General features: G+C 41.2%; 1 protein-coding gene across 1 annotated transcript in view; it reads right to left on the reverse strand.

The window, feature by feature from the left end:
• Positions 1-27,815, reverse strand: part of CYFIP1 (cytoplasmic FMR1 interacting protein 1) — a 107,800-nt gene that overhangs the window by 39,682 nt on the left and 40,303 nt on the right. Inside the window, 9 exon segments of the mRNA XM_055571830.1 lie at positions 674-996; positions 998-1,197; positions 1,915-2,062; positions 3,347-3,513; positions 9,470-9,595; positions 10,460-10,582; positions 15,762-15,879; positions 21,734-21,825; positions 23,679-23,783. Of these exon segments, the coding sequence (XP_055427805.1) occupies positions 674-996; positions 998-1,197; positions 1,915-2,062; positions 3,347-3,513; positions 9,470-9,595; positions 10,460-10,582; positions 15,762-15,879; positions 21,734-21,825; positions 23,679-23,783 (1,402 nt within the window).

Raw genomic sequence — 27,815 nt, forward strand, 5'->3', positions numbered from 1 at the left:
TCTGACAGGATTTGTTTTACTTGGGATACAGACATAGTATTGTATTCATACTTAGTGCATGTCTAATGCAAAACAGATTGGAAAAAAATGTTTCCATCCTTTTATGAAGAGAAAAAGAAAAGCCTAACTATTACTATAAACCTATAGCACTTGCAGCCAAGACAGAGGCTTCGCACCCTGAATCACGGCTACAACACAGAAATAAACATGTACAGCTCCATGAAGACCAAGGGCACCCACATGCACATGGTCACCCCAGGATGGGATGTGCAGTGTGCACCTCAGCTCACCTGCTACTTTCTACACTTAGCCTGGGAGTGGTTTCTGGTATTTATCACCACCTGGATCTGAAGCCAGGTGACAGTTTGACAGTTACACCGGCCTGAGTTGCTGACCCAGTGTAGGTTACAAAGACTTTGTATCCAGGTCACTGGGCCAGCCCCAGCCCGATGGGCCTCACCCTTCTAAGGGCCATGCCACATGGAGGAAGTCCCTGGCCAGCCATGCATTTAAAGCAACAGGCAAGGAAATGCCACGAGGGTTACAACATGTGTCACTGCCTGGGAGGACGAAGGGACCACAGCAGGGGCAGCCAGCCAGGTAGGAGCTTTCTAGACATTGTTAGTGGTGTTAGAATATGCTGGAGCAGACACTGGTCAGCAGTAGGTCTTACCACTGAAATTTATCAAGTGGGTGTAGAAGAATGACTCTCGATGAAACTTTTCTATGTCCAATATGGTGGGCCCCTCAAGGCTACTTCTCAAGGTTTTCTTGGAACCACTTTTGTCTGCAATGAGGGACTCTAGCATGGTTCTCACCATGTAAAGCTGCATTATCCAAGGAAACATTTGTAGGGGAGAAAATATACATGGCACATTAGTTACAACAAACACAGATAAACCACGAGAAGGGCTGCCCACTGTCACTGCGCTGGCTCCTTGCAGGGGCAGCACCAATCCACAGGGCCAAGTCGTTGCTGCTTGGGACAAAGAACTCAGAGCAGACCCTCATGTCATAAATGTCAACAAGAAAAACAAATGATGTCTTACCACCAAAGGTTAAAAGGGGCGGATAGACGTAGGACTGCCTCAGAAACGCGTTAACCACATGCAAGAGTCTTTCCGCGCCCACAGACTTGAGCTGCCTGAGCAGCTCGGCAGAGCTCAAGGACTCCACCATGGTGCGCACCAGGTACAGCTAAACACGGACAGACAGGAGAGCGTTAGTCACGGGGGCACGCGGATGAGCAGGGATGTGCACGCTGGCAGACGGGAGGGACAGGCCCCGACGGCACCCTCACCCTCCGCCCAAGTACCCCAAGATTTCATACAGAGCCAGCAACACGCTCTGCTGGCAATTCTCTGAAAGGCTGACAGAAGAGATTCAAAAAGCCCACAGCACAGAGATGATGAGCCCACACAGACAGGAGGGGAAAAAGCAGAGGGCAATTAAATCAGATGCGAGGATCAGAGGAAAGCTGCTTGAAGGGGCAGGAGGGAGCTGAGTGTGCCAGGAGAAAGACCAGCAGTGAAAGCTGAAGACCAGGGATATAGCAAAGCTATGTTTTCAAATTTCCAAAAATTTTATCTTTAGGAATAATCATTTTTTAGACCCTACATAAAAATTATAACCACACATTTAAACACCCACCAGGAAACACAGTGTAAATATGGACACAGAGGCTTTCACCCACATTTTGGGAACAGAAGTTGATGCAGCCAAATTAAGTTCTGCATGCAAATGACCAAACCTGGGAATCATGGGGTGTCTATACCCTAGATTCGCTTGGACAAGCAATAAAGGAGCAAAAAAGACCCAGACTGTACTTGGCCATGGTGAGGTCATTTCACGCCCAGCCTCCCACCACCTCCCCAGCTCACAGTCACCCCACTCAGTAGAGCAAGGAACGAGAACCTGGGTGCTGGAGGGTCCTACAGCGCGCCGCGGCACTTTAATGTCGAAGCCACTCTTTGGGTCCTTCTCGCCCCGCAGGGCTGGGTCGTTGAAGGGCTCATGCCCTGTCTCCCAGTCACACACAGTCTTCCTGATGGCCTGCAGGACACTAAACCAACAGTCAAGTTGTTAGGGCGGGACAAAGTCTTGACATCCTCAGCACTTGTACAATCACAGTATCTCCTGACAACCCACAGCCAACTCTGACTCGTGAATTCCCTTGGGGGCAGTGGGAGGATGTGCTAATGAGACAGTTCAACGTTAAACTTTCAAAATAGACCATTTTCTTGGGGACGTTACCACCCTCAGAAAACCTAATGTGCTTGCATTTTGCATCAATTAGCCCAGAAGTGGCGTTTGATTTCTTAAATATTGAGTCACGCTAAGGGCAGCAAGAAGACAAGCCCCAAACATCCACTAGAGCTCAAACAACCTTCTCGAGACTTATCCCATTTTCTCATTTGAATATGGTCACCAACACAATCCTGGGGACGCTGTCCGCACCTCATTTGGACATCTGGATTCCGCCACTCCCAACAGGGCTCCACCATGTAGAGTCCCCCGCAGGCGCCACGTTCAGGGCAGACACACCCACAAGCCCACTCTGGGCACTTTGAGCTAGACTACACTGCACATTTCCCACGCAGTAGTAGTGGGGCTCCCTGCAGCAATACTGAGGCTCGGTGAAAACATGAAAATTTTCACTAAGCCCTCCAGGTGAGAGAACAAGTTTTTTGTTCCAGGTGAGAGAACAAGTTTTTTAGGAAGCCTGACAGTGTAATAAGATCTTATTAGTGCTAAAGTCATACAATACCAGCTGACAATTATATCACCTATAAAGCAACAAAATGAAAGCACTATCCGTGTGAGCCCCTCTGAGCTTCATTTTATACAAATGTCTCTGAAAGATGACCTTATCTAAAATGCTAAACATTAACAGAAACCTAGCTTAAGTTTGCTGTAGGATCTCTGCAATACATATGAGGTTTATAACTAATTTGTAGGACAGGCCATATGAATAGAAGCAAAAACACTGAAGATAATAAACTTTACACGGGAGATGAGATGCTGAGCTGTGTCCCTACAGTCCTGGTAAGCAGAACTGTTGCACAGATTTTGAGACACGCCCAGGTCTGAGATAACCAAACCCTTGTTCCTGGGTCTCCAGACTGCTTAGACCTTTGTATCTGACTTATTGTGGGTTGTTCAGGTTAATAATTGGACCCATTACATTACATTTAGAGGAAATTCACCACAGGCTGGCAGATGTCTGGAGGTTGAATATAAGTGTATTGAGCATATGTATAAAAATGTAACTCTACAGCTGTTCAAACCTAAGCTGATCCTTCCACTGTGGATGATTGTGCAGGGAGGTGTGTGCAGCAGGGCTGACCTCTGGATGACATTCTTCTTCTTCTTGATGGCCTGCCTGAGTGGCTCCCTGAGGGTGACCTGGGAGAAGTCCTGTAGCGCAGCATAGACAGTGTGGCGGATGGCATGGTTGAACACACTCTCCATCCTGCCCATCAGCACCTGCAGGCCTTTGATCATGGCGATCACCTGCAGGAGGACATAGGACCTTGAGTGTGTGGAGGCTGGCAGGTGAACCTGGCACATGCCAGGTGTCCGCCTCCCCCTAGCGCAGGCCCTCGCCCCGGCCTCCTGTTTTTCTACTGTACGCCTGCACCTGTCCCTGTTTCTGGGTCTGACCCCACCGGACTACCCCCCTGAGGGCAGGGACATATCTGCTTGGCCTGGAGCTAACAGGAGCATTTGGTAACTGACTCAAAACACTTCTCAATCTACTAGGGTACATCTCTCTGTGAAAGACTTCCAACAAAAAAGAAGAAAAAGATTCAGGAAAGCAAATTTATTATTATCTGGAAAAGAAAAAAGAAATTACAAGTTTGTAACCCAAATCCCATCTGTTAACAATTGCACAGTGAATTGATAGGCATAGAAAGTCAGAAGAAAATGCAGTGAGCTGCTTAAAGTTCATTTTTGTGATGGTACCAGAGACAGGATTCTGCCCTCATTTCACATGCCTGTTTTCTCTGTTTGCTTGCAGGATTTATATAATGAACCCAGGCTGCTTTTCTAATGAGGAAACAAAGGGAAATTTTCTATTTAAAAAAGCAAATTCTCCAAATGAAGTTGAACTGAATTCAAGCTCACAGCAATCTAAAGGAAATCTAATCCTAAAGGAAATCAACCCTGTATATTCACTGGAAGGACTGATACTGAAGCTCCAATATTTTGCCACCTGATGCAAAGAGCTGATTCATTGGAAAAGACCCTCATGCTGGAAAAAGTTGAGGGCAAGAGAAGAAGGGGATGACAGAGGATGAGATGGTTGGATGGCATCACTGACTCAATGATATGAGTTTGAGGAAACTCAGGGAGACAGTGATGGACAGAGAAGCCTGGCCTGCTACAATTCATGGGGTTGCAAAGGGTCAGACACGACTTAGTGACTGAACAACAGTAACAACATATTCAAACTATGGAATGTAGGAAAAGTGTGCTGAAAGGTAAATCTAGAGCTTTGGCCTAAATATAATAACAACAATACTCATCACTAATTTATAAAAAGATAAAAATAACACCCCCAAAGTAGAAGGAAATGAATATCTAAAAGCAAAAATTAATGGAACAGAAAATAAGCATATACTAGAAAGTGATCAACTAAGAAAAAGCTGTTTTATAAACAAACAAATGTTCAGGAAGACTGATCAAGGAAAAAAAACAGTCAAGCATTATGGATAAAGAGGGGACATTACCACACAATCCACAGATACTAAGAGATTATGAGACTGTATTAGAACAGGATAAACATACAGATTGATAGAACAGAATTAAGAGTCCAGAAATAAGTCCTCACATTTATAACCAATTTGCTCTCAACAAGGGTGTGAAACAATTCAATAGGGAAATACTGTCTTTTCAACAAACATGCGTGCGCTATCACGTCCGACTCTTTGCAACCCTGCCAGATAACACTGAGGCACAACTAGACATCCTCACGCAAAAGAATCAAGCCGGACTCTCGTGTAGGAAAGGGTCATATCAGTAGGCTGGGATGAACAAACCCTGCACATTCCCAGGAAGTCGCCTGTGGCTGGCTCCTCGGAAACGACTCTAAGCCACTGGAATACTCAGCCTGAAGAATATGTGTCTGAGGCTTTGGGCCACTTCAATAGCAGTTTCACCAGATATTTTATGCTAACAATGTGGTTTATAAGAAACAGCTGTTTTTCTTCTAGGTTTACAGTCTGAGTAGCTGAGTGCTACACACAATTGTGCTACACACCAACATTACTGACCCTCAATAAAAACCCTGGACACCAAGGCTCAGGTGAGCTTCCCTGGTTGGCAACACTCTGCATCTGTGGTCACCCACCACTGCCAGGAGAAATAAACACATTCCTTGCAGCTCCAATAAGGAGGGGGACATCTGGAATTTGCACCTGGCTTCTCCTGGACTTAACCCAGTGTCTTTTCCCTTGGCTGATTTTAATCTATGTCATTTCTCTATGATAAATCATAACCTTGAACAGAACAGCTACTTAGTTCTATGTAGCTCTTAGTCTAGCAAATCTAGGCTAAAGGTGGTTTTGGGGACCTCTGATATAACACCCTATCTCACAGCATTAAATTAACTCAAAATGGACCATATACATTTAAAAATCTGTAAGACAAAACAAACAAACAAAAATAAACAAGACAAATCTTTGTGACTTGGGTTAGGTGGTGTTTTCTTAAGATAAGACACCAAAAGCACAAGCAACCAAAGAAAAAAATCGAAAAACTGAACTTTATTAAAATGAAAGACTTTTATGCTTCAAAAGATCCCATTAAGAAAGTAAAAAGTAAATGGGAGAAAATGCTGCAAATCATATGTCTGGTAAGAACTGGTACCTAGAATATATAAAGAACTCAATAATAAAAAGACAAATAATTCAATTAAAAAATGGGCAAAGGATCTGACAATTCTCCAAAAATATACAAACTATCAACTGTGTCACCCAATTGTGTCAGACTCTTGTGACCCCATGGACTGAAGCCCACCAGGCTCCTCTGTCCATGGAATTCTCCAGGCAAGAATACTGGAGTGGGTTGTCATTTCCCCCTCTAGGGGACTTTCCTGACCCAGGGATCGATCCCAGGTCCCCTGCCCTGGCAGGCGGATTCTCTACCACTGCACCACCTGGGGAGCCCACAAACTGTCAATAAGCACATGAAAATATGCTCAACAGCATTAGTTGTTATAAAAATTCATATCAAAACCACAATGAGACACTACTTCACATCTAGTAGGATGGCCAGAATCAAGACAAACATTAGCAACTGGCAAGGAGTTGAGAAAGTGGACTCTCATGCACTGTTGGCAGGAATGTAAAGAAGTGTTGCCATTTTGCAAACTATCTGGTAGTTTCTCAAAATGTTAAAGGCAGAGATACCATATGACCCAGCAACTCTACTCCTAGATGTATTATCAGAAGGAAGGAAAACAAGTGCACGCAAAAACCTACACACACAAGTTCATAGCAGCATTATTCATAAGTGAAAAGGTAGAACAACCCAAGTGTCTGTCAGCTAATATGGATAAATAAAATATGATATATACATACAATGGAATATTATTTGGCACGGAAAAGAATGAAATATTGATATATGTGGGAACCTTGAAAATATTATTAAGTGAAAGAAACCAACCACAATCACATATTGTATGAAACGCCCAGAATAAGCAAATCTACAGAGTCAGACCGCAGATTGTTAGCTGCCATGGGATGAAGGAAGGGGAAAATGCGGGGTGACTCCTAATGGGTACGAGTTTCTTTTGGAGACAACAAAAATGTTCCAAATTTGTTTGTGATTATACAATTCTGTGAGTATATCCCCTCAAAGCACTGAATTTTACACTTTAAACGGGTGAACTGTAGGTATGTGGGAAAAAGCTGTTACCAAAAAAGATGAAAACTTATCATAAAAAAACTATGTCAAAAATAAGAAAATTTAGAAAGATGCTTAGAAAAATCTTTGAAAATACAACTTAGCAAACCTGATATAAGTAACAAAAAATCTGAATACTTCTATATCTCGCAAAGAAACTGAAAGTTTCAGAAGCTATCCCATACAGGAAAAGCTTCACAAGTAAATGCTGGAAACCATTTAAAAAAAAAATATCTTACACAAACCACTACAGACAACAGAAAAGACGGGAGTGTCATCAACCATTTCATGAAGCCAGAATCCAAAAATTAGAATGGAAGGTTGTCAAGGTGTGGGCTAAGCACAACCTCCTCCCTGAAAGCACCTGTGAAAGGGGGTGTTGGTAGTTGGTGCAGGTAACCTCACAACAGAGACACCTGGACACGCTCAGCCAAACGACCAAGGTCAACACCAGCACTGAGGAATCAATAACACTGACAGCATGGGCCTTTGATGTGATGTTATGAAAATGGCATTTCAGCTCTGTGCTCCTCCTTTGCAAAAGCTACAACCCCAGTCTAATCATGAAAAACACATCAGATAAATTCCAGTTGAGGGCTATTCTAAAGACCAGCACTCCTCAAAACTGTCATGGTCATCACAAACAAGGCAAGTCTGAGACAGTGTCATGACCCAGAAGAATCAAAGGGTACATGATGACTACATGTGATGTGAGATTCTAGGATCAGAGGAAGAATGTTATACAAAAAGTGAAGATATGTGAAGAAAGCATGGTCTTTAGCTAATAATAATGTATTTACACTGGCTTATTAAAAACATAACAATACTAAAATAAGATGTTAGTAATAAATGAAAAAGGGCATGGGGTATATGGGAATCCACTGTACTATCTTTGCAATTTTTCTGCAAATCTAAAAGTGTTCTAAAACCAAACATTAAAAGAAAAAAGTATTATTAAAAGCCACTCTTACTCATGAACTTCAATGCAAAAATCCATATAAAAATCTTAGCAACCTGTATCTTGCAATATACAAAATGGATAAAATATCATGATCAAGTTGAGTTTATATCAGGAATGCAAGGCTAGCTTAATATTAAACCTGATCCAAAAAACCCTATCAATATAAATCTAGCACATTGATAAAAGAATCATAAAACTATCTTAATGGATGAAAATTTTTTTATAAAACTGGCATCTATCCATGATAAAATCTCTTAGCAAATATGGAATAGAAGGCAATTTCCCTGATTTGAGGAAGGGTAGTTACAAGGAACCTATAACAAATACGTTGTATGGCGAAATGTTGAGAGCTTTCCCTTTGGGATGGGAAACAAGACATAAATGCCTGGAGTCTCCTTCTATTTAATGAGTAGGAATCCTACCCAGTCTGATTAAAAAAAAAAAAAAAAAATAGAAGGGGGAGAAATAAGACTGTCATTATTTCCAGATGATATGATTATATAAGTAGAAAATACAGAATAATCTATGGACAATTCATTACAATTAATAAGTTGAGTTTAGACAAGTTGGTAGGTACAATGAAAACTGAAAAAAAAAATTTGATTTTAAACACCAGTGATAAACATTTAGAAAAAAATAAAATAAAGCCAACAAAAGATGTGCAACAGTTTTATAGATGAAAAGAGGTATTAGAGAATCTTAAGGAATGGACAGACATATCAGATTCATGAAAGATTTAATATTATAAATTTGTTAATTCTTCCAAAAATGGTCTATAGGTTTATTCAAACCCTTATAATAAATTTTAACAGGATTCACTGGGACATAAATAGATGGTTCTAAAATGTATATGAAAATGCAAAGGGTGAGAATAGCTAAGAATTCTTGAAGAGAGAAAGATGTACTTTACAAGACACACTTAACTACTGTAATTAAGACAGAGGGATTAGGAAAGGACAGACAGATTGACCAATGGATTGGAACATGAGCAGAAACACACCTGCCTGAGTATGGTTACCTGACGCACAACAGAGGTGGCAAGCAGAGCAGCTGGGAGGGTTGGAGGGGGTATTTCTGATCTAAATGTGAAAGGCAGAATAAGACATTCAGAAGACAATGTAGAAGACTATCTTCATGACCTTGGGGGTATGCAAAGATTTCTCAAACAAGGTAGGAAACGTACAGCTAAAAAACATACATCCAGAAACTAGATGGCACAGAAATTAAGACCTGTTCATCACAAGAGTCCTGAACATCATGCAGAGCTGGGGACCACACAGCTGTGAGTGGGGTTCCTCTCCCTCCAACACCCAGGTCTCAACTCGCTCCTCTTGTGTGTGCCAACAAAAAGCTGCTGAGGCTCCCAAGCTCTTCCCAGAACACGCCCTGATCTGGCTCAGAGGAGTGTCTACGCAGAGACCAGGAACCCACAACCTATTTTAATCTCTATTCTGACATTTGTGACAGATTCAAAGAGCCGCCCTACACAGACGCAACTGCATAAAACAAGTAGTTCATTCATGTTTTTGCCTTTCTTTGTAAAGCAAAGACAGTTTGAGGTCAGAATCAAAGAAGGAGAAGAAAGCAGACAAGCCGTACCTCCACCAGGGCAAACTTCTCCTCACTGGTGTAGTTGTAGCGGGTGGCACGCTCATACTCCTCAGCATTGTCAGGGCAGTCCTTGTTAGAGTACTTGTCCGTTGGGTGCACAAGCTTCCATGAATACTGGTGTGATCAAAAAAGAGGGGCGACAGCCACACTGAATGCAAAATGTTTACCTGCTGGTCTGACTTACAGGACTACTGCCAAAAGCTACCAAAGGTCAAAGGTCAGCCTTCTATTGTTCACTGAGTCTGAGAGTCACACACAGGCATGAGTGCTTGCACGCACACACACACACAATGCATGCACACATGTGCACACGCACACTACATACGCATGCACACACAGTCCATCTCCATAAAGCTGCAAAACATTCTGGAAATGTGACTTCAGTCTCAAGTAATACATCAAAAACTTAAGAAATACATCAGGTAAAATGGTCTGGATATTTTATGTGGAATATCTAAGACTATAAGCACTTTATCACCATTTCTAAAAGAATTAGCCTTTCAAACAATCAAGTACCCATCCAAATATAAAAATCCTTGTCTGAGCAAAATAAACAATGAAACAGAAAAATCTTCTGACTTACGAGTATCCAAACCTTTTTATGCATAATAAACCACTTTACTAATCCTAAACAAAAGAAACTGATGGCTAGAAATACAGAGTGTTGTTTTTCAAAAAATGAGAAGTAAAATTCATCATAACAATACAAATGTAATTCTACCAATGTGTTTTAAAAGATAAGGACCTTTAATTCTAATATATGTAAATGAAATGTACATTGAGCCATCTTAGAAACATTTAAATTAATATATACTCTTATTTCTAGTGCCAAAGATAAAAAGCCAATTTGTTTTTGATCCAATGGCCAAAGTTAAAGCAGAAAAAATATAGTTTAGTCGGTTTATTGACAAGTTTAGGAAGAAAAGCACTTCTAATTAACTAGGGGGTGCATTTCCAAATAAAAGTGAGAGGGCCCACCACTTCCATCACATGAGCACTCCACTGGGACAGCAGCTGAAGACCTTGAAGAGCCAAGTCAAAGAGCTTCCGGTATTCAGCATCCGTCTTCTGAGCCTCCTGGCGGCCTGAGCCTGTGACCACCTAGAGATAATAGAGCATTAAGAGGTCACCAGTGTCCAGGAAACCACTTATCAAACCTATTCTAGGAGCCTACTCCAAATGTACAAAAGTAGTTCTAAAAAACTAGCTATTACTTTAGTTGTGTTAGGGAATTAATTATTTTAACAACTGATACACAGAGCAAAGGAATCCAGATCTGGAAGTAGCAAGGAGCTGAGGACCACCAGGCTGAGCCCTAGTCATGCCTCAAGACAGTGGATGCAGCTGTCCATATCCCAGACAATCAGCTGGACCCCTCAGCAGACCTCAGCATGGCTGCCCAGGGACCAAGTGGGCCTGGAGAACGGGAGCTGTGTTTGACAGGGCCTCTAATCTGGCAGTGTACAGGACACACAGGGGAAAGAGGTCATGGCAAATGACAGCACAGAAAGTGAGGGCGGACATAGGCATGAGAAGGGGGATGGTCATGTCAACCAACTGCAGCTTATACAACTTATCTGGAGACCGGGGCACAAAAACCTAGAAAAATAAATCACTGCTGATAAGGAGCAAATAGGGTAAATGTGAACAATGACCCGCTGTTTACTATTGAGGAATACATACTTGGCTGTTTAGGTGTGATGGAATTATGGTTATGTTTTAAGAGGGTTCTTTGTTTATTAGAGACACGTGGGGAATATATTCAGAGGGAGTGCTATGTTGTTTTGCAATTGCTTCACGCTAACCTGGAGGAGTAACTGAAAAGGGGTAGGTGATGAAGCCTCGTGTGGCATCTGAGGAGCCAGGACTGGTCTCTTCATTTGTGTGCTTCAAAATTTATGTAATGGAGAACTAAAACACAAATAATAAAAATGGAACCCTCCTACACTGTTGGTGGGAATGTAAGTTGGTGCAGTGACTATGGAAAACAGTATGGAGATTCCTTAAAAAAACTAAAAATAGATTTCCAAACGATCCAGCAATCCCACTCCTGGGCATATACTTGGACAAAGCTATAATTCAAAAAGATACATGCAGGGTACTTCCCTGGAAGTCCAGTGGTTGAGAGTCCGCACTTTCAATGCAGGCGGCACAGGTATAATCCCTGATCAGGGAAGATCCCACATGCCTCGCTGCATGGCAAAAAAAAGGTACATGTACTCCTATGTTCACAGCAGCAGTACTCACAACAGCTAAACCATACAACCATACTACTCAGCCATAAAAAAGAACACAATGCCATTTGCATCAACATGATGCAACTAGAGGTTACCATACTAGTGAATTAAGTCAAACAGAGAAAGACAAACACCATAGGATACACTTATATGTGGAATCTAAAATACGGCACAAATGAACCTATCTACAAAACAGAAACAGGCTCTCAGACACAGAGAACAGATCTGTGATGGCCCAAGCGGGAGGTGGGTGGGCCTGGGAGTTTGGGATTAGCATGTGTAGACTATTATTTATAGGATGGATAAACAACAAGGTCCTACTGTATAGCACAGGGAACTATATTCAACATCAAGTAATAAACCATAATGGAAAAGAACATTAAAAAAGGAAATTCTATATGTGTATAACTGAGTCACTCTGCAGTACAGCAGAGATTGGCACAACATTGTAAACCAATTATACTTCAATTAAAAGAAGCAAGTGTGGTACTGGCGTAAGGACAGACATAAAGGTCAATGGTACAGAACTGAGAGTCCAAAAATGAAGCCTCAGGATTATAATCAATTGATTCTCCTCCACCTAGTTTTATTGAGATATTAGCATCCACTTGCAATGCGGAGGACCTGGGTTCGATGGCATGGAAACCCATTCCAGTATTCTTGCCTGGAGAATTCCATGGACAGAGGAACCCAGAGGACTACAGTCCATGGGGTCACAAAAAGTCAGACATGATTAAGCGACTGAGACAAGTGCATATCCTGTGAAATGACTACACAATAAGTTAACATCTACCAACTCATAGTTACAATTTTTTTTCCCTGTGATGAGAACTTTCAGGATTTACTCTCCAAGGAACTTTCAAATATATAATACTGTACTATTTAACTGCAGTCACCATGCTGCGTATTACAGCCCCAGAAATTATTTATCTTGTAACTGAAAGTTTGTATCTTTTGGCCGTCTTTTCTCACTTGTTTTACCTCTTGCCTCAGGCAACCACCAATCCGTTCTCTGTATTCATGAGTTTAGTTTTTCAGATGCCACATAAAAGTGATATCATACAGTATTTGTCTTTTTCTGTCTGACTTGTCCACTTAGTGTAATCCCCTTAAGGGCGATCTATGTTGTCACAAATGGCAGGATTTCCTTCTTTTGTATGACTGAATAATGTTCCATTGTGTAATATATATCACATTTTCTTTATTCATTCATCCATCTGTAGACACTTAGGCTGTTTCTTTGGTTTGAATATCATAAATAATGTTGCAATGAACACAGAAGTGGTACAGTCAATTGATTTTTGATGAGGGTCCCTTCAGTAGAGAAAGAATAGTCTTTAAAAAACAATACTGGCAAAACTGGATATCCACATACAAAAGAATGAACTTGAACCCTTAAATTATATCATATTTAAAAAGTAACTTAAAATGGATCATAGATCTAAATATAAGAGCTAAAACTTTTACAAAACTCTTAGAAGAAAACAAGAGGTAAATCTTTGTGACTTAGGTTAGGCAACGGTTTGTTCATTATGACCAAAAGCACAAACAACCAAAGAAAAAATAGATAAAAGTGGACTACACCAGGGCTTTCCTGGTGGCTCAGCACTAAGGAGTCTGCCTGCCAATGCAGGGGACAGGAGTTTGATCCCTCGGCCAGGAGGATCCCACATGCCATAGAGCAACTAAGCCCGTGCACTGTAATTTCTGAGCTTGTGCTGTAGCGCCTGGGAGCCACGACTACAGAGCCACGTGCCAAAACTACTGCAGCCTGTGTGCCCTGGATTCTGTGCTCCACAACAAGAGAGCTCACCACAATGAGGGTGGCAGACTTGAGAGAAGCCCCTGCCTGCCGCAGCTAGAGAAGAAGCCTGGACAGCAATGAAGACCCAGCACAGCCAAAGGCAAATAAATAAAACAAACTGGACCACATCAAAAATAAAAAACTGTGCTTCAAAGAACATCACTGAGACAGCAAAAAGACAGAAGAACGGCAAAGACAGGCGATAGAACTCCAAAAAAACAGGAGAAAATATATGAAAATCATATAACAGATAACAAAATATAAGAACTCAATAGTAAAAAAAAAAAAAAAAGATAATGCAATTTAAAAATGGGCAAATACTTCAAGAGACATTTTTTAAAATTGGCCAACGAGTACATGGAAAGATACTCAGTTTCATTAGCCATTAAGGATATAAATCCAAACCACAACCAGGCACCACTTCACATTCACTAGGATGGTTAGAATAAAAAAAAAACAGAAACAAGGGCTGGCAAGCATGCCGAGAAATCAGAGTCCTCACAGACTGCTGGCGAGAATGTAAAATAGTGCAGCTGCTTTGAAAACAGCTTGGCAGTTCCTCAAAATGTTCAACACGGAGTGCCATATGACTCAGCAGTTCCATTCCTAGATATCTACCTAAGGGAACTGAAAACTCACGTCCACACAAACACTTGTACACGGATGTTCATAGCAGCATTATTCATAATGAACCAACAAAATGTGGTGTGTCCAAGCAACGCAGTATTATTCTGACATAAAATTATTTTAAATATTATAAGCCATAAAATTATTGATACAGGCTATAACATGGATGAACCTTCCAGTAGGTAAATCCATAGATAGAAAGTAGACTGCCAGGTGCCAGAAGGAAGGGGAAGGGGAGTGCCTACTAATGGGTGCAGAGTTGCTCTGGGGATGTTGACAGCGTTCAACAAGTCTGTGGTGACAGTCACACAACTCCCTAAATACACTAAGAATCTTTGAACTGCATAATTTAAATGGGTGAACTGTCTGATGTGTATATTATGTCCTCATAAATCTGTTTAAAAATAAACTGAACAAAGCTTTCAAAGGTAGATCTCTTTTCTCTTATTAAAACCATTATCTGATTATAAGGGCACTATGGCAGAACTCAGAAGACAGACAGGAACCATGCATGCTGTGAAATGCTCCTATTTGGAAAGGCAGACATTAGCTCTCCGTACTGTTTGAGAGCGCCTCATGAACTCAGTTTACAACTACATGAAGAAGTCCAGGGGGCTGGCCCCCGTCTCTACTCGGTCGGCCATCCACCTGGGGTCTGCAAGTAGGTAACAGGCCCTGAGGGTTTGGGCTCTCTTTCAGTCATTTTGGTTACATACTGACTAGTGCTTGTGGCTGAGAGATGGAGTGCTCATTGTCTGCAATGGCCAGAACAGCATACAGAGTTCTTCCTCCAAATGTAATGGTCCTCCTGAGAACCCCAAGGTACTACAACCTCAAAAACCAGACCTATATATGTTGCCCCAAGTCCCTAGGTCCCTCTAGACCATTTGCAGCACCCATCCATGCCACTGACCACTGCTCTGACCCGGACCTTGGTGTCTCGTCTGCTAGGATGTGAGAAATGACCCTCCTGTTGCTGCTGACCCACCGACCCCATGTGAGTAATGCTGGCTTGGAGCCAGGCATGCAGCAGTTATGGGCAATGTGACTGGCCCAAACAAGGACACAGAAAACCCAGCTGCAAAGCCGGAAGGAATCAACAAGGCCTGTGGCCCAAGAGAGAGTACTACCTCCTACACCGTTCTTCAGGCCTTTTTCTGGGCACTTGATGTATCTTCCCATCAACTTGGAAGCTCTTGTACTTCCTCCCTCCAGACAGGAAAGGGCACAAGTCAAAACCATCCCTTCTGCTCCTGATGTCCTCTACTCTCCTCTCCTTTCTCCTAGCAGTTTGGAATGATGGAACTAGACTAGAAAATGCACTTAATTCATGGTCTCAACTCAGTCATTTTTGGGGGATCACTGCTAATATTTTTCCAAAAAAAAAAAGATGCTTTTTGTACAGCTGAACAGATCCAAACAAACTCCATTATATCATATGTGCACTGCCTCATCCATTATAATGAGAGCTTGTTAAGTACATAGTACTTAAACTACGCTTCTCCAAGTAAATGAAGGGTGTAAAATTCAAAGTAAATTTGGGTGCAGAGAATACAAGGACCACATCAGACATGGTGTTGCAAGGTGTGCACTGCAGGCAGAGGCCACTCACCTCGCTATTGCTGTAGCGTGCCAGCTCCGAGATGAAGCGCATATGGTCCTCCCGAATCTGGACCATCTGCTCGCAGATGTTGTACTGTGGGCTGCTGCTGGAGGACGTGCAGGTCCATCTGGGAGTAAAGGGGAAACGTGCATGACCTGAGGGACACCTGGCCGAGGACACGTGCAAGGCAGGTCCACCCCCAGCCCAGCAGGCCCACTGTAGCCGAGGTCGAGGTGCAGAGCAAACGTGGCATTCTCTGCATGGTAACAGCTGGGTCTGCCTCAGCTCCCTGTGTCGGGTCTGTGTCTACCTTCTCATGTCTGTATTCTGGAAAAGGAACCGTAATTTCTCTTTAATCAGTAAACTACTTTCCACAAAGCTGAGAGTTGCTGGATTCAAGATACTGCATTACCCTTTCAGAGCCCCTTGACACATTACTGCACAGTTGGCAGGAACTAGTATTTCCTTATTATTCACATGTGAAATATAAACTATAGTACAAAACAAGTCAGCCAGACTCAGGAACAAAAGTTATCTTTGATGGGAGAGTTGAAACTGACATGACTTGGAAATTAGACAGTGTTGCCATAACTAACTACGTGTACAACACACCATTTCAGCAGCAAACAGATATAGTCAACAGAGGGGGGAAAAAAGGGTATCAAAACTTAAACTGGAAAAAAAAAAAAAAAAGATTAAATCTGTTGGCGTTCTTGGACAGAAAGCATGGGTCTTTGGGCTCAGAGCAGTTCCCTCGGTTTCCTCACACTCAGCACCAACTTGCACGATGTTTCTATCAAGTTCGCCCCTTTGCCAGAAGAAAAGGATGCACATTACCAATTTTCAACATGATCAGTACACTATCTCAAGCAGCATCACTTTTAACTTTGATTCCATTATAAGATGGCATGACGATCACAGAGGCACTGGCCAAGGCGGCTCCTTGAGTCTGCAGCAGGCACACAAGGCCAGGCCCTGCACCAGGGTCCACTCTCAACACACTGGCCTTCCCTGCAGGCCCCAGACAGCATGTCCCCCTCAGGAGAGGCACATGTGTTACCAGATTTAATGGCAGATGTGTTAGGAAATAAGCTGGCACAAGAGCCAGATTCCAACATCTGCCACTTGCACCAACCCCCAGGGGCCAGACACAGGTGCTAGACTGCTGGGCTGAGCTCTTAGAGCTGACTGCTACAGGTTTAGGCATCTGCCTCAGGGGCTGTGAAACACAGAAATTAACTGGTAATAATGGCCAATGACTTACACCAATCCCTGTGACTTTTAGTGACTTTACACTTACACTAAAAACAAAGTATGCAAAACTCCTTGCTTCCTGACTCTTTTATTGATTTCACCATCACTTATGCTATACAGATGATTGTGTTTGTTACAGCAGGAGGTGTACGCTGCTAACTTACATTTAGGCATTTCTATTTATACCATGGAAATCAGTACACCCTCCAATCAGAGCTCAAGTCGATGCTGAAATGAAGAGAGGGTTCAGTTTAGTGAATGTGATTTTGAGGAAGGTCATCACATATCAGATTTAATGGCAGATGTATTAGGAAATAAGCTGGCACAGAGGCTGGCAAGCTGCATACAGCACAGACCCAATGTGACCAGTTTTTATGTGCCCCCAAGCCACATAAATGGTTTTTACAGATTTAAAGAGTAATTAAAAACAAAAGTAAAAAATAAGAATATGTGACATATGTGGCTAGAAAGACATAATATGTTTATAAATTGGCCTTCACAGAAAAAGACTGCTAACCTCTGAGTAGCCAGATTGAGGTGCAACTGTATTTTTCAAAACCATGGCTGAATGGAGACCATGGATCTGGCGAAAGTCAACAGAAGCATCCTATGAGACTCAAGTGACTACGTGGAAGGTGCAATAAAAAGAATTATGTATTTACTATCATTTGTAACCATAAGCTGCAGATTCTTTATAACAGGGATTGGTCAACTGTCTTAGCACAGGCCCAGAAAGTAAGACTTTAAAATTCGGAGGCTACACTGCCTCTGTCACATCAGCCGTAGAGCCATTATCTGAAAAAAAAAACCAAAAAACAAAAAACCCACCTCTTTAAAAATGTAAAGACCATTCTCAACAACTGAGACCTTGCAAAAATAAGCCTGGTCTGGTTCTGGCTCTCGGGTGATAGCTCTATAACCTCTGTAAGTTGCATACAAACATCCAGCCCCTTCCCAGCAGACTGGTTGTTCAGCTTTTATCAGCACCCAGAGAATTTGTTTATACTTCCATATATGTGACCAACACTGTCTAACAGAACTCTTTGGGATGATGAAAAAGTTCTATATCTGTGCTGACCAAAACAGTAGACCCTATCTATTCAGATCAGATCAGTCGCTCAGTCATGTCCAACTCTCTGCGACCCCATGAATCGCAGCACGCCAGGCCTCCCTGTCCATCACCAACTCCCAGAGTTCACTGAGACTCATGTCCAATGAGTCAGTGATGCCATCCAGCCATCTCATCCTCTGTCGTCCCCTTCTCCTCTTGCTCCCAATCCCTCCCAACATCAGAGTCTTTTCCAATGAGTCAACGCTTTACATCAGGTGGCCAAAGTACTAGAGTTTCAGCTTTAGCATCAGTCCTTCCAAAGAAATCCCAGGGCTGATCTCCTTCAGAATGGACTGGTTGGATCTCCTTGCAGTCCAAGGGACTCTCAAGAGTTTTCTCCAACACCACAGTTCAAAAGCATCAATTATTCAGCGCTCAGCCTTCTTCACAGTCCAACTCTCACATCCATACATGACCACAGGAAAAACCATAGCCTTGACTAGATGGACCTTTGTTGGCACAGTAATGTCTCTGCTTTTGAATATGCTATCTAGGTTGGTCATAACTTTCCTTCCAAGAAGTAAGCATCTTTTAATTTCATGGCTGCAGTCACCATCTACAGTGGTTTTGGAGCCCAGAAAAATAAAGTCTGACACTGTTTCCACTGTTTCCCCATCTATTTCCCATGAAGTGATGGGACCGGATGCCATGATCTTAGTTTTCTGAATGTTGAGCTTTAAGCCAACTTTTTCACTCTCCACTTTCACTTTCATGAAGAGGCTTTTGAGTTCCTCTTCATTTTCTGCCATAAGGGTGGTATCATCTGCATATCTGAGGTTATTGGTATTTCTCCCGGCAATCTTGATTTCAGCTTGTGCTTCTTCCAGTCCAGAGTTTCTCATGATGTACTCTGCATATAAGTTAAATAAACCGGGTGACAATATACAGCCTTGACGAACTCCTTTCTCTATTTGGAACCAGTCTGTTGTTCCATGTGCAGTTCTAACTGTTGCTTCCTGACCTGCATACAAATTTCTCAAGAGGCAGATCAGGTGGTCTGGTATTCCCATCTCTTTCAGAATTTTCCACAGTTCATTGTGATCCACACAGTCAAAAGCTTTGGCATAGTCAATAAAGCAGAAATAGATGCTTTTCTGGAACTCTCTTGCTTTTTCCATGATCCAGCGGATGTTGGCAATTTGATCTCTGGTTCCTCTGCCTTTTCTAAAACCAGCTTGAACATCAGGAAGTTCACAGTTCACATATTGCTGAAGCCTGGCTTGGAGAATTTTGAGCATTACTTTACTAGCGTGTGAGATGAGTACAATTGTGCGGTAGTTTGAGCATTCTTTGGCACTGCATTTCTTTGGGATTGGAATGAAAACTGACCTTTTCCAGTCCTGTGGCCACTGCTGAGTTTTCCAAATTTGCTGGCATATTGAGTGCAGCACTTTCACAGCATCATCTTTCAGGATTTGGAAGAGCTCAACTGGAATTCCATCACCTCCACAAGCTTTGTTCGTAGTGATGCTTTCTAAGGTCCACTTGACTTCACATTCCAGGATGTCTGGCTCTAGGTCAGTGATCACACCATCGTGATTATCTGGGTCGTGAAGATCTTTTTTGTACAGTTCTTCTGTGTATTCTTGCCATCTCTTCTTAATATCTTCTGCTTCTGTTAAGTCCATACCATTTCTGTCCTTTATCGAGCCCATCTTTGCATGAAATGTTCCTTTGGTATCTCTGATTTTCTAAGAGATCCCTAGTCTTTCCCATTCTGTTGTTTTCCTCTATTTCTTTGCATTGATCGCTGAGGAAGGCTTTCTTATCTCTTCTTGCTATTCTTTGGAACTCTGCATTCAGATGTTTATATCTTTCCTTTTCTCCTTTGCTTTTCGCTTCTCTTCTTTTCACAGCTATTTGTAAGCCCTCCCCAGACAGCCATTTTGCTTTTTTGCATTTCTTTTCCATGGGGATGGTCTTGATCCCTGTCTCCTGTACAATGTCACGAACCTCATTCCATAGTTCATCAGGCACTCTATCTATCAGATCTAGGCCCTTAAATCTATTTCTCACTTCCACTGTGTAATCGTAAGGGATTTGATTTAGGTCATACCTGAATGGTCTAGTGGTTTTCCCTACTTTCTTCAATATAAGTCTGAATTTAGCAATAAGGAGTTCATGGTCTGAGCCACAGTCAGTTCCCGGTCTTGTTTTTGCTGACTGTATAGAGCTTCTCCATCTTTGGCTGCAAAGAATATAATCAATCTGATTTCCATGTTGACCATCTGGTGATGTCCATGTATACAGTGTTCTCTTGTGTTGTTCGAAGAGGGTATTTGTTATGACCAGTGCATTTTCTTGGCCAAACTCTATTAGTCTTTGCCCTGCTTCATTCCGTATTCCAAGGCCAAATTTGCCTGTTACTCCAGGTGTTTCTTGACTTCCTACTTTTGCATTCCACTCCCCTATAATGAAAAGGACATCTTTTTTGGGTGTTAGTTCTAAAAAGTCTTGTAGGTCTTCATAGAACTGTTCAACTTCAGCTTCTTCAGCGTTACTGGTTGGGGCATATACTTGGATTACTGTGGTATTGAATGGTTTGCCTTGGAAATGAACAGGGATCATTCTGTCGTTTTTGAGATTGCATCCAAGGACTGCATTTTGGACTCTCTTGTTGACCATGATGGCCACTCCATTTCTTCTGAGGGATTCCTGCCCGCAGTAGTAGATATAATGGTCATCTGAGTTAAATTAACCCATTCCTGTCCATTTTAGTTCGCTGATTCCTAGAATGTCGACATTCACTCTTGCCATCTCTTGTTTGACCACTTCCAATTTGCCTTGATTCATGGACCTGACATTCCAGGTTCCAATGCAATATTTCTCTTTACAGCATCGGATCTTGCTTCTATCACACTCACATCCACAGCTGGGTATTGTTTTTGCTTTGGCTCCATCCCTTCATTCTTTCTGGAGTTATTTCTCCACTGATCTCCAGTAGCAAATTGGGCACCTTCTGTCCTGGGGAGTTTCTCTTTCAGTATCGTATCATTTTGCCTTTTCATATTGTTCATGGGGTTCTCAAGGCAAGAATATTGAAGTGGTTTGCCATTCCCTTCTCCAGTGGACCACATTCTGTCAGATCTCTCCACCATGACCCGCCCATCTTGGGTTGCCCCACGGGCATGGCTTAGTTTCATTGAGTTAGACAAGGCTGTGGTTCTAGTGTGATTAGATTGACTAGTTTTCTGTGAGTATGGTTTCAGTGTGTTTGCCCTCTGATGCCCTCTTGCAACACCTACCGTCTTACTTGGGTTTCTCTTACCTTGGGCGTGGGGTATCTCTTCATGGCTGCTCCAGCAAAGCGCAGCCATTGCTCCTTACCTTGGACGAGAGGTATCTCCTCACTGCCGCCTTTCCTGACCTTCAACGTGGGATAGCTCCTCTAGGACCCTATCTATTAGATATCTGAAATGTGGCCATTCTACTAAGAAAATAAATTGCACTTACAAATGAATTTAAATGTAAACATCTACACTTGGAATAGACTACCATATCAGGCATGTGATTGAAAATGTCAAAGGTGGCGTCTCTGGATAGGTAAGCAGCATGTCAGGAACCACAGTGAGAACACTGAAGAATGCTCTGACCGGGCAACTCACTCTCTGCCTACCGAGATTTATTTTCCTCATAGTGGGCGCTGGTCTTGATGTATCTTGCCAGTTCTATTTGCATGTCTCCAAATAGCGGAACCACCTGGAGCTGCTGTATTCAAAGAATAAAAATAAAAAACCCAGGGTCATTATGTATTGTATTTAGTCACCAAATACAATCTAAGAAGAATACGGAATGCTAATAATTACTGAAGGTTGAATGCTATTTCTGCAAATTACTTACTGCAAAAAAGTTGTAAACAACTTCTACATTCACTTAAAGAACCAATTCAAACATTAAAATTAACCTACCTTGTTGCTAGAACCATGGTCATTTAAAAAAAGAATCTGCATTTCTATATACAAGAAACAATTAGGATAAATAACTAAAGAGAAAAAAATTGCAATAGCATCAAAAAATAAAAGTATGTAGTATTAAATCTAACAAAATATGTTAAAACTTCAAAACAAAATATTACCAAAAATTCTAGAAAAATTTTTAAAGTTCTAAGTGAATAGAGAATTATGTTAGGTTCATGTATTGGAAAACATGGTATTTTTAAAATATCCATTTTCCCTAAATCGATCTACAGATTCAACAGAATCCCAAACAATATTCCAAGAGGAAAAATGGTTTATGGGTAGTATGTGCATGTGTGTGTATGTCTGTGTGTAAATCAGCAAGTCAATTCTAAAATATATTTCAAAAGATAGAGGGACAATGCTCAAGACAACCATGGAGAACATAACTTGATGACCTGCTGGAGACTTACAGCAGCTAAGCCAGCACAGGTGAAGACCAGTGGGGCAGAGCAACTTAAGGCAGGGTCATTCACATAGAGACACCTGCTTTATGACCCAGGTGACTCCTCAGAGCAATGAAGGGAAAACAGAGTCAACTAGATATCCACAGGGGGAAAAAAACAATCTAAGACTGTCAACCCTCTCTCTCACAGCATACATTACATCAATTCCAGGGGGATTATAGAGCTAGATAGAAAAGGAAACAATGATGCTACTAGAAGGTAATGCAAAAGAAAATTCTCAAGAGTCTGTTTTATCAAAGAGTTCTTAAAGTGGACATCAAAGATGAATATATCGGACCACATTAAAATTAAGAACCTCAGTTCACCGATGACTCTTCAAGAAAGTGAAAAATAAGAGCTACAGAGGGGAAATGCATGTATTTTAGGACATATGTGTCCGACAAAGGATACATACCCAGAATACGTAAAGAACTACAAACCAACAGGGGAAAAAAAAGAATGAGAGACTTGAAAGGACACTTCACAAAGAGAACACACAAAGGACTAATAATACCGTGAAAAGCAATCAGGGAAACATCAACTAAACCACAAGGAAACTAGCCAATAAAATCTCAAAGACACACAGGCACACCCTTCAGGATGCCCCCTTGGTGAAGATATGAAGCCCCAAGAATGCTCACTGACTGCTGGTGGTGATGCAAGTCAGCACAGCCATGTGGGGGGACTGAGGCTGTATCTACTGCACTGAAAATGTCCATTCTATAGATGAATACGCAATCCACCACTGGGTGCCTATCCAGTAAAAATGTGCACAGATGTGCACACATCAGAGCAGCACTGTTCACACAAGCCAAAACGCAGAAACAATCTCATGTTCATCACAGAATGGATAAGTAAATTGCAGGTTAGTCATAAAATGTAGGGCCACACCATAGTGAAAAAGTAAAAACTATAGATGCAGGTTCCCATAGGGACGATCTGATAAAGCCAGACACAAAAGAATACATATGGCATGATTCCTTTAGACAAGGTTCAAATTCAGGCAAACCTGCTGTAAGAGCAGTAGACAGTCTACTCACACCCACCCACCTGCCAATACCGCATTTCTTACTTTGGACCAAAGTCACAGAGGTTGACCTCCCAAAGCCCAAACTGCATACACTTCAATAAAAAGGTTTATCTAGAAACTGCAACTCACCTTGAAGTATTTGTCGATTTTGGATAAGTTTATTCTTTTCTTGGCATCTAGTTTATAAATGTTGCTGACACTTCCATCCATCAAATATAGACCAAACCCCATGACCTGAAAAATCACAAAACGGCACATAAAGCTTAGACCTGCAGGTTTAATTATCCATAAACACACTGCTAGAGTTCATAACTTTGAAATGACAATTCATTCTTATTTCAAAAAGCACTTTTTAAAAAAACTGTAGCTGACCTACAACCCTATGTTAGTTCCAGGCGCACAACACAGTGAGTTGATATTTCTATACATTCAAAAATGATCACAATAATAAGTCCACCACGCAAAGACAGACAATATTGACGACAGTATTTCCAAAGCAGTATATTTCATCCTCCGGCCTCACTTACTTTATAGCCAGAAGTCTACACTTCTTAATCTGACCTATTTCATTCACTCCCCTATACCACAATTGGGAACCTCCTGTCCTCTGTATCTATGAGTCTGTTTCTGTTTTACGTTTGTTCATTTATTTTTTTAGATTCTACATATAAGTGAAATCATATGGTTATTTGTCTTTCTCTGCCTGACTTATTTCACATAGCATAAAACTAAGTACATTCACAAATGGCAAGATTTCATTTTTTATGCCTGAACAACATTCCATTATATCTAAATATATAGCTATATAGATATATATAAGGCAACCCCACTTCAGTACTCTTGCCTGGAAAATCCCATGGACGGAGGAGCCTGGTAGGCTGCAGTCCATGCGGTCACGGAGAGTCGGACACAAATGAGCGACTTCACTTTCACTTTTTCCTTTCATGCATTGGAGAAGGAAATGGCAACCCACTCCAGTGTTCTTGCCTGGAGAATCCCAGGGACGGTGGAGCCTGGTGGGCTGCCGTCTATGGGGTCGCACAGAGTCGGACACGACTGAAGTGACTTAGCAGCAGCAGTAGCAACCTTCTTATGCATCTATCAATGTACACTTCGGCTTTCATGTCTTGACTATTGTTAACAATGATGCATATATCTTTTTTAATTAGTATTTCTCTTCATATAACTATCCAGAAGTGGAATTGCTGGATCTTACGGTAATTTTTTTCATTCTTTGAAGAACCACCATATTGTTTTCGGTCATGGCTGCGGCAATTTACATTCCCACCAGATTTCAAACTGTACCAGCAATTCCATTTTCTCCACTTGCTTGCTAGCAATTGTCATCTCTAGTCTTTTTGACAACATCCATTCTGACAAGTGTGAGATGATACTTCACTGTGGTTTTGATTTGCATCTCCCTGATGATGAGTAATATTGAGCATCTTTTCATGTAGCTCTTGGTCATCTCTATGTCTTCTTTGTTATTAATGCCTATTCATATCCTCTGTCCATTTAAAAATTTTTTTTCACATTGAGTTGTTCAAGTTCTTTCTACAGCTCAGATATTAACCCTTCGTTGAAAATACCTTCTTCATTCAGTACATGGTCTTTCCATTTTGCTGATAGTTTCCTTTGAAGTTTCTGAGTTTGATGTGGTCCCATTTGTTTATTTTTTCCTTTGCTTCCCTTTTCTGAGGTGACAGATCAAAAAATATACATATGTTGCTAAAACTAATAATGTCAGAGAGTTTTCTTCCAGGAATTTTATGGTTTCAGGTCTTAACAATTAAATCTTTAATCCATTTTGAGCTTGTTTTTTGTATATGGTGTGAGAGAGTAGTCCAGTTTTCCCAGCACCACTTATTAAGAGGCTGTCTTTTCCATCACATATTCTTGTTTCTTTTGTCATAGATTAATTGCCCATTAAGTGTGAGTTTATTTCTGAGCTCTCCGTTTCACTGATTTTTGTGTCTGTTTTTGTGCCTTACCATCCTGTTCTGAGGACTTCCCTGGTGGCTCAGATGGTAAAGCATCTGCCTACAATGCAGGAGACTCGGGTTCAATCCCTGGGTTGGGAAGATCTCCTGGAGAAGGAAATGGCAACCCACTCCAGTATTCTTGCCTGGAAAATCCCATGGACGGAGGAGCCTGGTAGGTTACAGCCTATGAGATCGCCAAGAGTCGGACACGACTGAGCGACTTATGATGACTATGGCCCTGTTCTGAATTTGTGGTATAGTTTGAAATCAATTACATCAAACTGGAGTGTGCTACCTCCAGTTTTGTCCTTAAAGCTTTCTCTCATAAGATTGTTTTAATTGGGGTCTTTCATGTTTCCTTACAAATGTTATAATGATTTGTTCTAGTTCTGTGAAAAATGCCAAAAGTACTTTGATAGGGGTTGCACCAAAACTGTGGATTGCCTTGGGTAGTATGGGAATTTTAATGATGTTAATTTTTCCAATCCCCAAAATAAAACAGATCTTTCCATTTGTTCATGTTGTCTTCAATTTCTTTCAACAATGTCTTATAATTTTTCAGAGTCCAGGTCTTTTACCTCCTTGGTTAGATTCATTCCAAGGTATTTTATTCTTTTTGATACAAATGGGATTTTAAAAAAAAATTATCTTTCGGAGAGTTTGTTGTTGGTATATAGAACCACAATGGATTCCTGTATATTATTTTACATCCAGCAACTTTACTGAATTCATGTATTAGTTACAAAAGCTTTTTGTGGGTATCTTTGGGATTGTCCACGTATAGTATCATGGCATCTGCAAACAGTAACAATTTTACTTCTTCCTTTCCAATTTGGATTCCTGTAATTTCTTTTCTCTCTCTGACTGATGTGGCCAGGACCGCCAATATTATGCTGAATAAAGGTGGTGAGAGTGACCGGGCATTCTTGTTCTGTGCCTAATCTTAAAGAGAATACACTCTCACTGCTGAATGTGATGCTAGCTGTGGGCTTGTCATACACAGCCTTTATCATGCTGAGGCATGTTCCTGTATATCCACTTTGTTAAGATTCTTTCTCATAAATGGATCCTGAATTTTGTCAAGTTTTCCCCACATCTATTGAGGTAGTCATATGATTTTTATTTTTCAATTTGCTAATGTGTTATCACATTAATTGATTTATAGTTATTGAATTATTCTTGCATCCCTGGAATAAATCCCAGTTGATCATGGTGTATTATCTCTTTAATGTACTGAATTTGGCTTGCAAACATTTTGTTGAGGATTTTTGCATCTATGTTCATCCATGATATTGGACTGTAATTTTTGTGTGTGTGGTATCTTTGTCTGGTTTGATATCAGAGTGATGAGGCCTCACAGAATGAGGTCAGAGCTTTCCTTCTTCTTCATTTTTTATGGTGGGGGTGGAGATATTTTGAAGATAGTTGTTAACTCTTCCTTAAATGTCTGGTAGAATTCACCAGTAAAGCCATCTGGTTCTAGGCTTTCATTTGTTGGAAGTTTTTTGATTACTGATTCAATTTCATTAGTGGTAATCAGTCTGTTCATATTTATTTTCTGTTTCTTCCTGATACATCTTGGTAGAATGTACGTTTCCAGCAATTTATCCATTTCTAGGTTGTCCATTTTATTGGCATATAATTGTTCACAGTAATCTCTTATAACCTTTTGTATTTCTGTGGTGTTGGCTGTAACTTCTTTTTCATTTCTGATTTTATTGATTTGGGCCCTCTTGCTACTTTTCTTGAGGAGTCTAACTAAAGCTTTATTGATGTGTCTACTTTTTGAAAAGCGAGCTCTTAGTTTTACTCTTTTCTATTATTTTTAGTCACTATTTCATCTATTTTTCACTCCAATCTTTTATTATTTCCTTCTACTAACTTGGGGTTCTGCTTATTCTTTGCCAGTTCCTCTAGGGGTAAGTTTAGATTGGTTATATGAAGCTTTTCTTGCTTCCTGACCTGCTTTTGCTACGTCCCACAGACTGTGGAACACTGTGTTTCCATTTTCATCTGTCTCCAGGTATTATTAAATTTCTTCTGTGATTTCATTAGGGACTCCTTAGTTCTTTAGTAGCATATTGCTTAGCCTCCATGTGGTTGTGTTTTTTTGGATTTTTTTTTTCTTATAGTTGATTCCTAGTCTCATAGAAGATGAAGCTCCAACACTTTCGCCACCTGACGTGAGGAACTGACTCATTGGAAAACACCCAAGCAGGAAGAGAAGGGGACAACAGGGGATGAGATGCTTGAATGGCATCACTGACTCGATGGACACGAGTTT

The sequence above is a fragment of the Bubalus kerabau genome, chromosome 3, assembly GCF_029407905.1.
Source record: "Bubalus kerabau isolate K-KA32 ecotype Philippines breed swamp buffalo chromosome 3, PCC_UOA_SB_1v2, whole genome shotgun sequence".
Classification (NCBI taxonomy): Eukaryota; Metazoa; Chordata; class Mammalia; order Artiodactyla; family Bovidae; genus Bubalus; species Bubalus kerabau.